At 40.7% G+C, this 17,773-nt stretch overlaps 1 protein-coding gene across 4 annotated transcripts in view; it reads right to left on the bottom strand.

The window, feature by feature from the left end:
- cadpsb (Ca2+-dependent activator protein for secretion b) overlaps positions 1-17,773 on the bottom strand; it is a 66,574-nt gene that overhangs the window by 10,077 nt on the left and 38,724 nt on the right. Inside the window, exons 12-24 of one of the 4 annotated variants that reach the window (XM_063473825.1) lie at positions 17,537-17,749; positions 15,041-15,052; positions 12,002-12,138; positions 11,714-11,901; positions 11,094-11,252; positions 10,804-10,905; positions 10,641-10,704; positions 10,420-10,543; positions 8,121-8,153; positions 5,856-5,962; positions 3,076-3,105; positions 583-739; positions 327-468 (exon numbers count right to left, since the gene is read on the bottom strand). In XM_063473825.1, coding sequence (XP_063329895.1) covers positions 327-468; positions 583-739; positions 3,076-3,105; positions 5,856-5,962; positions 8,121-8,153; positions 10,420-10,543; positions 10,641-10,704; positions 10,804-10,905; positions 11,094-11,252; positions 11,714-11,901; positions 12,002-12,138; positions 15,041-15,052; positions 17,537-17,749 — 1,468 coding nt within the window. The remainder of the gene's footprint in view (positions 1-326; positions 469-582; positions 740-3,075; positions 3,106-5,855; positions 5,963-8,120; positions 8,154-10,419; positions 10,544-10,640; positions 10,705-10,803; positions 10,906-11,093; positions 11,253-11,713; positions 11,902-12,001; positions 12,139-15,040; positions 15,053-17,536; positions 17,750-17,773) is intronic. The other 3 variants (XM_063473826.1, XM_063473827.1, XM_063473828.1) reach the window with 3 other exon arrangements.

Genomic DNA, 17,773 nt, shown 5'->3' with positions numbered 1-17,773 from the left:
CATGAAGGTTAGTTCACACACAGAACAACAGGGATACTGTGTTTTGCCCTGACCCCAATGTGTCGGCGAGAATTGGTAAGACACATACATTAATCAAGCACTATTTTCAGAATAAAAAACCAATTTCTTCTACAGGATAAAGAGGTTGTTCAGCCCACACTTGGCTCGTTCTTTAAAAGTGAAGCTACAGGAAGCTTGGATGAACATTACAGCTGCGCTACCAGATTTTTCAGCTTCCACACAGTCAGTCAGTCTGTCATCTGCATAAAAAAGCTCTGCATCTCCAGCCATCCTACAGCCTAGCTATAAAGACGGAAGCTCCTTACTTTACAGGCTCCCAGGACTCTCTCTCAAAGCCCTTGTGAATTGACTGTGCGATGGAGGACTCCATCAGATCCACATATCTAACCACCAGAGGAGCATACAGATCTTGAAGATGTTTGTGAAACTTTCCATTGCACAGATGATCTATGAGGGGGGAAAAAGTGTGTTACAAAAGGATATCATACATTTTTTTCTTTTTTAGATGAAAATACCTAAAGGTAGCTGAAACATAAAGATGGGCCAAATGCATGAACTTACAATCTGTCCGGAGGAAGTCATTGAGCAGCTGGAAAAGGGGAAAGCTGTCCCAGCTCTCAGGTGACTGGATCTCCAGAGCGGCATCCATGTCGATGGCGTAGAGGGCCAGGAAGTTTTCTGCATGTTCCACCATGAGGTCTGTCCACCATGCAAATGCCTAGAGACACAGTAGGAGGGAAAGCAAACAGGTGAACAAGTCCTCCTGTTAAAAGATGAGAGGGAAATGAGGGAATAATAAACACTACTGGACAGAATCGCTCTTAAAAGGAAATACCACTGGGTTGATGCATGTTTGGTGTGTTGAGAGAATAGTTTGGCATTTCGGCAAATATCCTTACCCTTTCTTGCTGGGACTTGATTTTTCATATTTTGGATGTTACACTTGAATATGAAGCTAAAGTCAGAAGCTGGTTGGCTTTACTTAGTTTAAACACTTGAAACAGAGGGAAGCAGCTAGACTACCAGGGTCTCACAGCACAGAGTAAGAGGCAGGGCATTTCTAAATGCAAAGGTGAAAACGGCTAAATGTTTAGGCTTTAAAACAGGGCTTTTACATACAGTCTATGGCCCTGCATTGGTGATGCATTTCTTGTTATAGTAGAAAACATGCACCACAGACCACCCTCTCAAATGATTTCAGTAATTGCAAAACCTGCCCGTAGTTATTTGCATTTGTTTATCTGTGATCTGGTTAGCATTTTAAAATCAAGTGTAAACAGAGTTGCCAGAAGACTGATTTACTACCTTTGAGCAGTCTAGCTGCTTCTCTCTGTTACGGGTGTCCATTAGATGTCCCCTGTTATTTAATTTGAGAAGATATTTGGTTATATTTGTGGATACCGAATGACTTTTCCGTGCCGTATGTGAATTCTGTAATTGCCGGGTATTTCCTTTCAAATGAACAGAAAATCTATCACAGCTGTCAGCTTGTGTGCTTGTGTATGTTTTCCATGGCATACAACTAGATCAAATCCACAGCTCTTCCTAATTGGTACATGAATTCAAATCCAGATTATACTTGGGAGAAGATTTGCACAGTGGGGTTGCATCTTTGTGCCTTCTATTCATGACAGTATCTTTACATCTAGGGTGCTCTTCTCATGCAAACGTGGATCTCCCTGCATGCTTTTCTCTCCAGCTGAGAGATGAGGGGGTCCACCATTCACATCACCAACAAACCCATAGCCCACTAGATGTGAATGTGTCTCATGCACATCACTGTCTAGACACACCAAAGACTGCAGCATACAACATCTCTAGTGTTGGAGTGTGTCTGTTCCAATTAGTTAAGTAGGTGTCTGAGATTCAGCGGATCGTTTTTCTAGCACAGTCAGGACTTTCTCACCCTTTGACAGCAGAGGTACAATAGTTGCTTTGCTGGCAGTCTTGGCTTGGCTTATTTGCTTATCATTCAGACTAACATATTGCCAAGTTCAATTAATGAAGCTGAATCTTTCCACGTTATGCTGCATGCTCTACTTTACTGCTGTTTATTGTTACTCGACCACCTTATTTAACCACCACAGCAGCAGTCAGAACCTTACTTACCTTCCTACTTACCTGTCCACTCCAAAGGTTTAAAAATCATGATAGCTCTAATGTTAGAAACACAGGCAGCAAACAAGGCTCTTCTCCATCGCATTCAAGGATATATACTCTTATATCAGCTAAAGGGGAGGACAGTAAATAGTTTCCAACAGGTGAGGGAAGGGAAAAGGCTCAAAGGTCACCAGGCGGAGTAGCCTCCAACCTTTGTTAGTGGTTAAGGAACACATACAGGACCCTGAGAAATCTAGGCAGACCCACTGTTCAGCCAAAACAAACTCTAGTGCTGTATCAGTGCAACCATGTCAAGGGACCAGTCTTAAAGGGGGTGTAGTTTGCTTAGGGGAGAGATGTAGAATCATCTACTGGACATGCACAGAGCATTACGGGAGTTTCTCATTCAACTTGACTACATACCTCTTTTCCCTGCTTGGGCAGTCACCAATCATATGACAGTGAGAATACAGGAAGATGTTCAGAACAGTAATGTATTTTTGAAGCATTTCTTTGTTAGGGTTTGTAAACTGAGAATAGACAGCAGAGAGGGATGGAAGAGGAGAAGCTGGAGAAGTAATGCTTAAACAGGTGCGGACTGTGAAATTAACTGCTGGATGGAGGGGAAACAAATGTTTATGGAGGATCAAACTTCAAAGGTTCACATGGAGCATACTTTGGGAAATTTACTGGTTCAGCATGCTAGGATAGAAAGGAAACCTCTTTATGGCCCGATGAACATGCTTTATGATAACAATTATGTTGTGCAAGCTAAAGTGTTTTTTTTTTTAATTTATATTTAAACAGATTTGCTCTCACTTCTGTGCCTACAAACCCACCCACTGAGTTCATTCTCTGTCTAGAAACGTGCTTCTTGCCATAGTGGCGCACATGCCATACAGGAGGGTCGTGATGGGGACTGAAGAGGAAAAAAAGAAAAAAAAAATACTGTACCGATTGATCTCCAGAACTTGTGACTGCCGCCTGTCAAGCATATTCAGAGAGATACAGTAAATCTGCTTTATCTGTATATTCTAAGATCACATTTGGATCACCTTCAGATCTACACAGCTGCACATGTTCATCATGCTTTCCATCAGCTTGATGTCTAAAGTCGCCAACACGATAGAATAAGGAAGCTAGTTGGATTTTTAAAAGGAGATGCCTTCCTTGAATATTGGTTCAGCTTGTTCCCAGAGTGCCAAATACTTCGTCAAAAGCTGCTAACATATTGAGATATGCGCAAGGTGTTGACTGGTGTTAGTTAGTGAGACCAACTATGTGCAACTCATCATGTATGGACACTCATATCACAGTTAAACCCACTGGGTAAGTGTACACAGTTGTAAAGGGGCAAAATCCAAAGTGAGATCTCTTCCTAATTCTAACCGAGTCGATTTTTATGCCTAAATGCTTAAAATTAGTGAGTGAAAAACAAGCAAAACCAAGCGCAAAACACAAATGGCTCACAATCCAAAGTGATTTGCTCCACAAAGACTCCTCCAACCACTTAATGCCAAATTGGTTTCTTTAAAGGAGGATCTGTGGAGGTGTCCTGTATTGCTAGAGCTCGTGTGTCAAGGCATATTTGACAAAGAACAACTTTTGCATATATCTGCAAACATATATAGCAGAATTAGAAAGGACAGCAGTGTTTGACACCCTGGGATGAGAACATGTCCTTTAGCTTGTGGTGCTAAACCAAAGCCATACAGATCTAAAGGTAAAACAGTAGCAAAGACTGTGTTTAAGTAAAAAGTTAACTAATGTCAATTTCACCATTTTATTTGGGACAAAAATATGCTAAATGTCAAAACAGCAGTATATCCTTGTTGACTCCATTGGAATAAACTGGTGAAATTAAGACTGACTGAGTTGTTACAGTTTATGCTACCTTGTGCCTCCACTCCACTACATTTCACTGGGATGTATTATACTTGTGACTCCACTAGATTTATTCAACACTCCAGCTTTTCTTTAAGACTATATTTATTCACATAAAATCCTATTTGAACTTACGACTTAGAATGCTCTGTTTATATTTAAACCCATATATTTCAGTTTTTTAGGCTTTTGAACCTTTTTGAAATACTTTACATGTGGCTATGTGAATTCCCATCTAAACCTCTGAGGTTTCATTTACATGGCTTTCACGATTCCCCCAAGAAAAAGCAAAAACATTATCTGATTTAAATGTGGTGATCTCTCCTTGAAGGCTTTTTACCTGTGCACCTCTGGAAAGCCTTTCACCACAAATCTCAAACTTGCACTTTTGTGTCAAACTACCTCAACCTGTCGAAACTCATTACTGAGCTGGCTTTTCAGTACAACCCAGAGAAGAAAAAACAGCTTTCAGTGGAAGAGCCCACAGACAACAAGACTGAAGGTGGCTCATCAGGTGAGGAGCGGGACCAAGAGCAGGGCTAGACTGGTAAACTGGCATACCGGGCATTTTCCTGGTGGGCCGACTCACTTTTGGACCGATGGGGCAACTGAAAGACCGCTGCACACTGGCCCCACAAGCACTGACAGCAGCCCATTCATTCATCTTCATTACTGCCACTGTATTGCCCAATAAAATGTCTTAACTACCAAGCCCGCCTTTACATTCGCCCATGTAGCTTAGTGGTGATGAGGTGGCGAAAAAGTGGAGCTGAAATGCTGAGACAGAAAAATAGAAATAAATGCAGCAAAATTAACCGACATGTTAGCTCACAGTCACAGGAGGCTGTGACTTCGTAAAAAAGTGCACGAGGAGGGACCACAGCGAGGGAGACGCCTGGACCAAAAATGCCAGGGCTGATTTTGTGTCCCAGTCCAGCCCTGAGCAGGAGTATGCTTCCTTTTTAAAAATTCACCAGCTTTGAATTCATCCCTCAGAATTTAAATGTTAATGATTTCGATTGTTGCTCCCCGCTAAGCCAGCTTGCCAGACTTAGGTCCCTGTAACTCTGGCCTCTTCCACAAAATGCAATTCAAGCTAAAGGCTTTTGACCATTTTGACACAATGGTGGACTGCAAGGGAGCAATCTAAACATACCAGTGCCTACAGCGTACAAGGAGACGGCACTGGAGAAGATAACAGCCATATTTAAATCAGGTAATGTTTTTGTTTTTCATTGGTAGAGTCACAAAACACACTACAATACAGACTATGGCAGTTTAGTATTATTGATAAAAGCATCTAATTTAATCTCACAAAGGTCAGTTTTCTTGGGAACAATATGTTTTACTTACTACTTTAAATTCAGTGTAAGGCCTGAGGTTTATTATAAGTGGTCTTTTTGTGTGTGACCAAAGGGAAGCAGCACAGTAGAAGCCATGAAAATGTGCATTAACTTGTTTCACCTTGTGTTTTTTCTTCCAGCCAAACATCTATACTGGAGTATCCTCAACATAATACTACCGTTTTAATAACTTATGTAAAACTAAAGCACTGTGATCACAGCAAAAAAGATGCACATTGTACCATTTCTGTCTAATTTACAGTCTACCCTCAAACATGGCCCTCTGATTCCATGTGGCGATGGTCTGTTGAACACCAATTAGAGCTTTCCGAAATTAATCTTTGAAAGTTTTTTCCTTTTTATTTTAGTTACCCATAGATGAAAGCAGCTTTATTTATAGAGGATTGATAATAAGGCTAGCTCCCTGCTGTGGGGCAAGTGAGATAAGAGTGAGAGCATAGAGGGAAAGTGCTTTGAGGAGGAGAGGAGGAGAGGGTTCTCACTCACCTCCGCATGGTGTTCCTGGTTCTGCTGGAGGACCTCTATGACTAACTCCGCCAGGCGAATTGTTTCCTCCAGCTTTTTGGCAGGCGTGACTAAGCGGCCTACGTTCTCTGAGACAAAAGGATGAGGGTGAGGGATGAGTGGTTAGTCAAGCACAGAGGATTCCAGGGGGATTTTTATGACTATTCAGAAGATTTTTTTTTTCTGTTTATATTTTTGACCGTTTAATAAAAGTATAAACACAGCACTTACGCTGTGATGTTTACCTACCATACCCCCCATAACAAGTAAAGCGTGTTCTTATTTACTGTGTATGCATTTTGGGCTGCATGACATAAAGCAACAGAGTTGATGCATTTATGGGATAATCAGACTCATGTTGGAGGAGTATCAGACACAGGAATAGTGGCGCTGAGATGGAAGTGCAATGCAGCATTGAAAACATGCATATTGTGTAGCGGTACTGAATAAGCCATCTGTATAAGGAGCTGTCTCATGGCCAAAAATACTCTGTGAACACGCACAGTAAAAATTATTCATTCCTTCTCTTTGAAGTTATATGATTGGATGAGATTATTAATTCAAAGCTAATAATACTGGATGTCTAATATGACTAAGGATAGGGTTCTCTACAAACACTCGTGGCTAGAACTACATGAAAGGGACATTTATACATATTTCTGTAATTATTTTTTTCTTAAGACCAACAAGTGTATAAGAATCTACTTAAATATATATTATTTTATAAGTAATCTGATCTCAATATAATAATACACACATTGGCTGGCTCATAGTTTCCTTTGTTAGAACTAATTTGATAAAAAGGCAGGTGCTTGGATCAAATTAATAAAATAGTTGCCAATTATCTGATGAAATTCCTGAAGGTAATGAATATTTTTACAAGCGTGCTGATTTTGGATTTCTCTTAAACTGTGCTTATGTGCTCATGAAAGCTGTTCCTCACTTATCAGCTGGTGACTTTGGTCTATGATTAGCAAAAGCTCCAAATCACTTGCTCGTACCTTTGTCGGCAGAACGATCTGATAAAAACAGATATGTGTCATGAAATGGAGTTGTTCCTTAAACACTGTGATTATATGGCATGACATATTTTGAACATGGAACTGAATGGCTACACAGATCTGAAATCAAAAGCACATAAATACATAACTCTACATAAAACAGTAGAAGTCTGCAGTCGGCAGTTCTGACTGGAAGCCTTTTGCTGTTTTCATTATTATTTTAGTAAGCAGTAGGGTTCTGCGGGTATTGCTGCTCAAGCCAAATGAATATTTTTTTTGGAGCCTGGTGAAAAATTAAGTGAAGGAACCCTAAGCTAGCAGTAGAGATTACACTTTCAAATGCCACATAGAGGGAATTGAGCTGTAAAGTAATATTTAAGACTTCTAATAATGCCTGATCACGAGGGTTTGAATTAGATATAATATGGTTTAAAGAGGAGCAAAGTGGAACATTTTTTGTTTGTTTTGTTGTTGCTTTTTTATTCCATTGCACATGCGCTCCAAGAGAAAGCCATACAAACTCCACAAAGAATGGCCCTGTCCAGGTTTAAACCCAGGGCCTCCTGACTGGGAGGCAAGGGTGATATTTGGGATGGTGAGGACAAGTTTCAGATGTCTCAAATTTCTTATAACTCGAGGTTTTGTGGTTGTCTTTAGCATCTGTGCTACATCTTTGCTTTACTTTACTCCCAGACAAAAATCCCCATAATGCATATCTTTATATAATGAGCTCATTTTCAAGTGTGGCCTGTGGTGGAAATGTATGCTAATTTGTGTGATGGGGGGGGGTTGCATTAAAGTGTTGCTTATGTCTTTTTACATTACATTACAATGTAGATAAAAATATAGGACCATATGTAAGAGATTGCATTACTTTATGGTTTTGATGGTCTCTTAACATGTCTACCGAAAAACACACTTGTTCACCTTTATTCAAGTGCGAGTACACTAAATTTGAATGGAGTGGAAATAACATTTTCAGCCGTGTAATTCATTGCTCCAGATTTGAATCTGGAAAAATATAAAGTATTACAATCTCTACAGATTTACTGCTTTTTTAAGACATGCCAAGACATTTGAGAACTTGTACAATATTTAAAGTGTGTATAGAAGATGTGCTAATGGTAAATACATGCATATGTCTTACACTGATTTGCAGTAAACATGTGTGCAAGGTGTGGGTGTATTTGTATATGTAAATGTAAGTGTGCACTATAGCTAAGCCATAAGCTAAACATGGGTTCACCTGGATCCTTTTGATCCTTTTGACCTTTCTCAACTTCAGCGAGAAAAAGGGGAGAGAAAAGATAAAAAGGAAATGTTTAGAATTAGCACGGCTCTATGGTTATTTTCACGAAAGGGGATGGGGGCTTGGGGGAACTCAGGCTTGTTGTTCATCGCCACGTGACCCTTTAAATGAATCTGCTGGGACACTTTCAGCTCCAGGGACTGACGCTTCTAGGCAACAGACAAACGTCACAAACACACAATAAAAAATAGAAACACTGAAACAGTAGCCTGTGGAAAATTAAAAAAAAAAGTGATAAGATGTTTTTTTTGTTAACAAACAGACAAAGCTTCGACTATTGCAAACAGGTAGGGGACACAAACAGCTTAAAGGACCGTAGACAGGACACGCTGAGTGACTTGAGTTGACCTGAGTCAAGTTAAAACACAAACTGGAGCTGTTACATCCATACACCCTATCCTGTTGTTCCCATTCAATAGCTCTGTCAACAGATGCTCTTTTACTGTCTCTGGAGACACGGTGACAAACAAGCCTACCTGTTCGGCACAGCACACCACTGACACATGATCAGACCAAATGACTGAAAACAGATACCAATGTAAGCAATATAAAAATGCATTCAAGTCAAAGGAATGGGCTTCAAACCAAAAGAAAGAAGCTTACAGACCAGACCGCTCATTCATGTCCATCACAAACAGATGGTGCAAAAAAATGGACCCCTACTGATTCTGTGTGGTACTGCTCAGATCTCTCGACTGGTGCACTCCCCACTCACTCTCACAGACAAAGGCACAGATAAAAACAAGCATGGCGGGAGCAACATTTCTGGAGAAAGAGAAGAGGCAGAAGGGAGGGGATGAGGTGAAGGTGCGCTTAAAAGAATGAGGGGGGGGGGGGGGGGGGGGGGGGGGGAATGGGAAGAGATGATGAAGGTACTCACGGATGGTTAAATCCATCACTTGAGATGCCAAGCAGAAGACAGGGTGCTCAAACATTTCCCTCTTTTTCCCTATAAAAAAGGATCGGGGCATGCAAAAGGATGGGGTCAGAAGGGGGAAGTCTAGAGGTCAGAGGGTGATGGGAAGAGGGCTGTCCAGGTGAAGGAGACAATCTGTTGGGCAGGAGGCCCAATAATAAGGTCAAATCGTTGGTAAAAATTTGAATCAGATGCCTCACAAGGACAGGTGGAAATAAATTCACACAGCATGAAAAGATAGTAAGGTTTCAATCCTTAGTATCTTTAGCACCCTGAGGGATTTCTTTCAAGGCATAAACAACATCAGAGATCTCTATGTAAATGTGCATGTCAGTGCAATTGGTATGTTGAAAAATAGACACAGCAAGAGGAAGAAATAAGACATCCTAAAATGTCTTTATGTATTTTTTCATATGTAATCCATGCCAGTAAAGAAAGGCCGTGTTATGTCTCAAAGCACATGCAAGGCTGATGCTGGTTTGTATGCATTCAATCCCAGCATTCCTTTGGTTAGAAGCCACTCATCACATAGTAGAGAGGTTAGAAAAAGTGACATCTGTGTGGAGAGGGGGAAAAAAGCAGAGCAGACAGGGGAGGGAGCAGAAGATAGTGGTCTTCAGCAAGAGCATAAGACACAGTTGACAGGAGAGCTGCTGGTATTTCAAGGCAGGGAGTGTAAAGAGGGGCGGGCAGAGTCAACTGGAGGTATCAGAGAGGTTGGAGCTAACAGTAAGATAGTGGAAGAGAGGGAGTGTGTGTCGACTGGGAGCTGGGAGTCATTTAAGCTGAACTTACAATCCAATCATCAAATGTCAGAAGCCAGGATACTACACAGCTCGAATAGTCAAGGCACAAAGAGAGATCGGCACATCAACAGATTTCAGGGCTTTGGATTTGAATGCATTTTTACTCACACACCTCTACACAAAAGCCAACTTGACCTACAGAACAGCACAGAGCTAAAGCAGGCCTGAAACAAAGGAGAGAGTTATTGGACTGAGAGACAGAAAGTGACTGTGACAAATCATTTGCCACAAATCATTTGGGATATGGACACAAATATACCATATACCAAGTGAATTTACCATGTGTAAATTAATTGATAACATGACAGGCAGTCTTACAGAAGAAAAAGAACATATGGAGATATACTGATTGTTCACTCTGTCGTTTTCTACCAAACCACTGACTGGGCATTTCAATCTGAGTCTGTAAAACATGACATCTTCATGATCAGTAGGAATGTTTAGCAGATGCATAACATTAGTACCCTGATCCCAGCAGTCATTATGTGACAGTGAATTGAGTTGTTCTGGTTACCTTCAATTTTAGCATAGTCTTTAATCCGCTGGTAGTTGAGCTGAGCAGCCTGCTCCAAACATTTGCGAATTACCCCTTTAACTTCTTCTGGTGGAACCGGGGTGACAATGTCCTTCATCAGGACCTGCAGGCCACATCGAAGATGACTCACAGAACCTCAATATTTCAGAGGGCACCTTTTTCATTGTTCATAAAATGTTTTTATTTAAGCATTTACTAACCCTCTCCAGCAAAGATAAAGTGGCCTTCAGTGCACCCTCTGGACGACCGAAGGGGAAACAATATCTACAAGGGAAGACCGCAGATTTAATAACGGAGGAAAATACCAATAACCGGGATGTTTTGTGACTTGGTGTAATCTGGTTTTAGTAAGGCGGCAATCACCTGAAATTTACAATCCGGTTTTCCAATATCACACGCAACCGCTCCTTGATGTCTTCAAAGCGCTCCTTCTCATCCACTGTCACTGTAGTCAGCCCGTCTGGCCTATGAAGATCGCACCCACAAACGTTAACCCAGCTGCAACCCCAAAGTCCAACGTATATAACCCCTTATCTAAGCCCCAAAATCTCTGGTTAACAGCTTTCATGCCCCAGGGAACTGATTGAGTGATTTTTTTTCTTTTTCTTGAGTTCCCTCCAGTGTTACACATTGAAAAAATGACCATGTCTCACCTGTTTTCACCTTGATTCAGTGGATTTTTGGACTCCTTTTTCTTTCTAAACTTGAATATGCATGCTCGTTTAGAGGCAGCACGGGGATCTGGGCTTTGGGAGCTCTTTGGGGATTTTAGGACCTCATAGCCCAGTGGGCCCCAGTAACTGATGCCCTCTCTGACTTTAACAGACGCATGGGAGGATGAATAATATGGACAGTAAGAGACTATGGCAACAAAGGACAGAGAGAAAAGAAAAAAAAAACAAAGAAAGTGGTAGAAAACAAGGAAATATGTAGAGATACGCAATTGATTAACAACATAACATGAAATATAGAAAGAAAGGCCAAAAAAATGTAACCGCAACAACATAAAAAATTAAGAAAACATAAACATGACAAAAATAATTTGATGGAAACAAAACCACAAACTGTTCAGGTTGCTTCTGATTGGGCTAACCTTTCCATTCTGATCTTATCCTGTGTTAATGCATCTTTAATTTTCTCAACTACTGCATCCATAGGAGGCATAGCTTTGCCTGACAAAGTGTAATTTGTTACAAATGAAGGTTGAAAGTCACAAAATGTAAATATGTTTATAAATGTCATAATATTTCATAAAGAAGGACTTAGCGCACACCTGTTCCCATGGACATGGGAGGCACAAAAAGCGAAGCTGTAGTGAAGAAGTGTGGGGTCGATAATGGCCCCATTTTCTGCCCTTTCCAGGAGATCACGCAGGTAACACAGGTGTCTGTGACAACCCCGAACTCCGTTCCTTGCACAGTACTCATCCAAGACAAACACCTGGCCCGGGCTGAACCATCCCTGCACCACACAAACACAGACACACAGTGTACTACTTGATAACAACTGACTAAAGAGCACCCACTGTCATTCATGCGACAACGAGCAGAAACAAACTCACCAGGCAGCAGAAGGTGTCGTTGAGCCTGTGGTCCAACGTGAGTCGCTGCATCATCTCAAAAAGCGAGGCGTGGTCAAAGCTACAGGGGTTAGCGGAGATAAATTCATCCATGCCATGTTTCTGAGCTCTGTCAGCGTCTATCCGGCCAACGGCACAGGGAAAAGCACACGGTTCAGAGGAGACGACATCAGTGAGGCACAGGGAAACAGCAAGTCTTCATTACAACACGAGAAACACCAGGGAGGCTTTTTTTTGGGGCTACTTCTAAGGGCAAATTATAAACACTTACAGCTTACATTGTCAACTTGCATTGTGTCAGATAGCGTAAAGAGTTTTCTTCTATTGGTGGATGAGATTCTATCAAACTGAAGCTACACTCAGAGGGACGGGTGTTTCTACTGTATGTGCATGCATGCATCTAATGTTTTGCAGGGGAAAAAATCCTAAAAGAGCCAAAAGGTGTTTGGATGAAATGCTGTAAATAATATGTAAAAAAAAATATTAGATCCATTCTTATTTATGTATTCAATAGATTCTGCCATTCGCGACTGTTGTCACTCAGGTCCTGATAAATATTGACACGTGTGCTAATAAAAAAGGCACAAATATGGCAAAGGAGAAATCATTTGAACATGCTGTAAAAAACAGTTCTAATAAAAGAAAAAAAAGTTATTTTGAGAAACAAATTCTTAAGATTTGCAGATTTCTCTCTGAATATGGATCCTTAACCTCTACTTGAGCTCTATTGGGTTTTTAATGTTTATCTTGCTACATTGCTTTTGCCACTAACCTTCTCTGTAACAAGAGGACTTTTCAAAATGTTAAACCTGCTCCCTAAATGAAGAAAGACATTAGTAACATTAAACAATGACAAAATGAAAAACATGGAATGGAAGTAATGTAAAAACGGGTGTTGAAACCATTAGCGGGATAATCTTTTTTTTCTACCCTCTAAACCAAAACAATCATTTCTTGTTCTGCAAATATTAAAGCTGTCAAAGAGAAAAATGGAAAAATGATGGGGAGGAAGATGTTTCAAAATAGATAAGAGGCACAGCCATGTCCTCTGTGTGAGTGACAGGTGTCATGTCCGAGAGACACTGACATGAGTGATGATGATTTTGGGGGTGGGTGAGGGAAGCGGAGACCTGATCGTGGTAGGGCAGGAAAATATTGAATAAAGCACAAGTGACATCTATCAACCTCCAGGTCAGTGAAGGGGAAAGAGGGGAAGGGTTTAATGTGGGTGCTAAAACTTAGCTGAACTTTGCCAAAAAAGGAACCTGAAGGAAGTTACATTTTAGCAAATTTTTACTCCAATCTGAGAAAGAAAACCTGTAAGACAACAAGTAAAATGTGGACAATAAAACAGGGAAACAAAGCGAAGAGAGGAGGGACAAGACAGGTACAGTAAGTTATCATGTATAAAGGTAACGCTATGAGAGTTAACAATGAAAGAAGACAGTGAACGGCGTTAGAGATGAGTGGAGCGTTGGTTAAGAGATGATGACAGGATGAAAAAGAATCTGGTTGGTCAGAAAATCTTTCAATTTGACAATAACATGGTGGAAAGTGGTGACAAAGAAAACACTGTGGGAGACATCAAAAAGGAAGTGAGGTATTGAGAAAACATCCAAAGAGTGAGCACAAGGTGTCTGGTGTTGGACTATGAGACACAGAGAGTGGGCTACATTTCCTTTAGTTGGAATAAAAATGGAGTTTAAGTCCAGAAAACACTCAATGCTATAGTAACATTACTATAACTCTCAAGATAAAATAACCAAATTGCCAAAGTAAATATGAGAGTACTTTTGCATACATTTATAAATGATTACATGCTGGAGAACAGTGTGACTTTTCGTAAAGCTTTTAATTATGTCATGCACATCTGCAGACCCATTTTCAAATTTGTAATTTTGATCATTTTTTTATGCATTCCTCTTTTTTTCCCTTCTCTACGCATTTGCAAGTTGACAATACTTGAATATGTTGCAGTGTATTCATGATCTCTACAGAGCACACTAACAGGCATACCACTACCGGAGAACTCTAATAGGGTAGCAATACAATTTTGGTGCAAGTACATGGGTAAATAGCATGAAGCCGACAGAGGCAAAACTGTATCATTCTCTGGGAGATGGGGGAAATGAATGAAAACTCCTGTATTTGTACAAAAGTATGGACACATGACACAGGTGTTCTCCTATTCAGGCAAACAAGGGCAGTCAAAAGAAATCAAATGAGATTGCTCCTTTCTGGAGGTGTAGTTACCGGTCTAGCCTCTATCTACAGGCCCATCTACTGTAGGAGGAAGGAGTGGGAGTCCGGAGTATTTTATCATAAGACGGGGCGGCATTAGCTACTCCTTGTCTTTGGCATTCAGAATACTCCGCGTACATATTTGCCAACTCTCGTCAAGAAAAGTTCAAAGAAAAAGAATTAAAAGCAATTGAGCCCTCTGAAGTAAAGCATAATTAACATAAACACTTTGGGGAAACAACTGCATACACAGGCTGTCATTGTAATTTATCCATATCTCTATCTTTAAAGAAACACATGTAAACATTAGTATTTTACAGTTTCATCTGTGAATCGGGTTGTTTGCAGCTCTTGATTTTGATAAGACATTTACAAGAAATATTCTTGGTAATACAAAACTAAGAAATCATTTCTTCGTGAATAGCACGTCGCATTTTAGCCTGATATCGCTTTACTCTGAGGGGTCCTTCCACCAATAAGAATAAAGAGAGAAGGCAATTATGCAGAAACAACTATGATATCAACTTTAACTATTACTGAGCCAAATAATAATTCCTTAGAATAAAATACATGCATCCTATATTGGCACGAATGGATGCTTATACTTTTATCCTCAGAGCTGAGGTTGTTCAAAACAAAAAGTCATCAACTAATATCTAAGACATGAAGCGAGAAGTGAAAAAAAAGGAGAAGAAGGAAAGAAGAGAGAAAAGGACGTTGCATTTGTCAGATAATCGGCGGGGATTATCTGAGCTGTGCCGGCTACAGGGAAGCACTTACCCTTGAGTCCAGCTAGAAGACAGCAGGGTAAGAAGGGACAAACCAGAATAACATAAAGACTAGCAACAAGGCTGGAGGAGAGCAATCACGAGAGACCCTGACCTAGCAGCTGCATTACTTAAGAAGGGTCCAGGCAAAGCATGAAGAAGAAAACACAACTCAAAAACAACAACCTATACCAACATGATAGTTTGTGGGTGGTGGTGTGTGAGTACATGTGAGGATATGTGAACAACAGATGTTGAGGCATATTAGAGAAAGGAAGAGGGAGACAGAAAGCAAGAGAGAGAAAGAGAGAGAGACAGACAGACAGAGACAGAGGAAGGAGACAGAGCTTACGATCCTCATCACTCTACTGCAGTTTATTCTTGGTTATGGACAGCTACTTAAAGAGTTGAGAGCTACACAGTAAGTACTGTCCCTTTGTTTGATTACAGAGCAAACACAAGGCTTACTCTTAAAAGGGACACTGGCAAACACAAACACCTACATTATAAAGGAAACTCTAAAAGGTGGCCCGAATCGTTTTTAGAAGAAAAAGAGACTATGAAGGTGCTGGATGAAATGAAGGTCAGGTTTTTATCACCAACCTCTTACAATTATAGCAACAAATTTAAGCACACTTTAAAGGTGCACTCCACTCGTTTTGCAAGTAATTGTTGTCACTACTGCACTTTACTGTCTGATTCTAATTGCCCTTTGTTGCGCTTGATATTTCCGCTATAGCCAGAAATGGAAGCTTTTCTGCAATGATGTAATTCTTTTTCTACAATTTCCACAAAGTCCATCTGTTTTTGAACAAATAAAAAAAAAAAACGCACCCAGTCGATAGAAATGCCTCACGAAAGAACTTGTCTTCTGTGTTCTGGAGGAGCTGAGTCAGGTCAAGAAAACAACCCTTTTAATATTACAGTCAAGGACAGAACACAAGATATGGGGTTTTCTATTTTAAATAAAGGCCTTTGATCGGATATCCTCACACTGTATCATATTTATTTGCAGTATTATGTCAGAAATCTGTTGCACAGACTACACCTATGTTATTTACCATTTTATGTGATGTGCACTAAAGCCACAGAACCTTCATAGCACTCTTCTTTTCCATCCTTTCACTGCAGCAGAGTCAGGAGGGCTGTGTATGTTATGGTCCCAGTGCCATTCAAGACCACCAGGGGGTGAAACATGTACGCGTGGTGTGCCACAATGTTTCAGGGAGGGGAAGGAGGTCTGTGCCACTGTGAGAGGCTTTGAATGGCAACAGCTGGCATCAGAGGAGTCAACTAACCACAAGAACGATCACATACTGGACAAAAAAACCGATGGAGAAACAACATAGAATCTCATGTGACAGGATTTGCATTGAGTGACCCAATTCATGTCTTCTGATACTTTTATAAAAGAGTGGAGTAAACTTGGGGCTTTGCACTTTTGAATAGTATTATTGCAACCCTGAGTTTTTTTTGTATTTGCATTTAAAGCCAATTAAATTTACATATTTATTCTAAGAAAAAAAAATCTCATTACAATTGAAAAAGAAATTATTCTCAGCCCAAAGAGTCAAAAGATGCACACAAAAAAGTCGTGTTTGGTTCTGAATAGCAGGATCTATTATTGTGAATTGTTAAGCAGCATGTGACTTTACATTTAGTAAGTAGATAAGCTTTGTGTTAGTGTTCTCGTGGGCAAATTTAAGGTAGTTTAAACCTTTGCACAAGAATAATAAGAACTTACTGATTATGACTCACTGCATAATAGTAACCACTTGAATAAATACAGATGTTGCTTCTAGATTTTATAGTTACAAAAATATATATTTTTCCCTTCTTTAATGAGGAGGGAGGGGACATAAGAGACGGTCAGAATAGAAGGTGATAGAGATGCCACACTACTGTAGACAGTCTTACCTTCACTTTGCTACCTGACCTGTGGACCGCTTAGAAGTGCAAGTACAGTGACAAATTGGTTAAAATTTTCAACATGAGGACCATCTGAGAAACTGTCTCAGAATAACAGCTGCCCTCGCAGCAGCCATCTAGAGTTGGCAACTGTATTAAAACAAGGCTATGGTTCGGACAAGAGCAGCACACCCTGGCACTGTCAGTCTGAATTCAACCCCAGTAGGCTTGAATGTTCAAATCTTATGTATGGTGACCTATTTAATCTTCATAAAATCTTTGCACGCCATGGCCTACTTCTGTATGATAAGGTCTTTTTTAGGTTGGTTGTTCCTTGAGAACAGACTGATGAAATAGCATGGAATCGCACCTTTACACACTGTGGGAGTGGTGACAATGAGTGGAAGTCCATCAGATGCTGGAGGGATCTGTGAGAGATAAATGCATGTGCGTGCGTGCTTGTGTGTTAGTTCTATCAGCACGTATTGTGACTGCAGTGTGGAGCGCATGGCGTGAGACAGTTATGGGTTAGAGCTTTCGCTGCTTTGTGGATGAAAACTGCTATTGCTTGGGTGATTATGTTGTGTTTTGGGCTACTTACAGAACTGAGAAATGGGAGCATCCATTTGGGCTGAGGCACCCCCTTTGGAATTTAGTTTCTGGACCTGAGTGGGTGGGACAGGCTTGTGGGACTGGCCAGTGGCGCGATACATGGCCTGGACCCACAGGATGCGGTCCTGCTCGTCGTCGCTGGCAAAGATCACAGTGTCGCCTTCCTTCACAGCATTGAAGAAAGCCCTGCCACCATCTAAGCCTAATAACGCAAAGCTGGGGATCA

The sequence above is a fragment of the Pelmatolapia mariae genome, linkage group LG5 (assembly GCF_036321145.2).
Source record: "Pelmatolapia mariae isolate MD_Pm_ZW linkage group LG5, Pm_UMD_F_2, whole genome shotgun sequence".
In the NCBI taxonomy this organism is placed as follows: Eukaryota; Metazoa; Chordata; class Actinopteri; order Cichliformes; family Cichlidae; genus Pelmatolapia; species Pelmatolapia mariae.
This window is presented reverse-complemented; position numbering and strand designations above follow the sequence as displayed.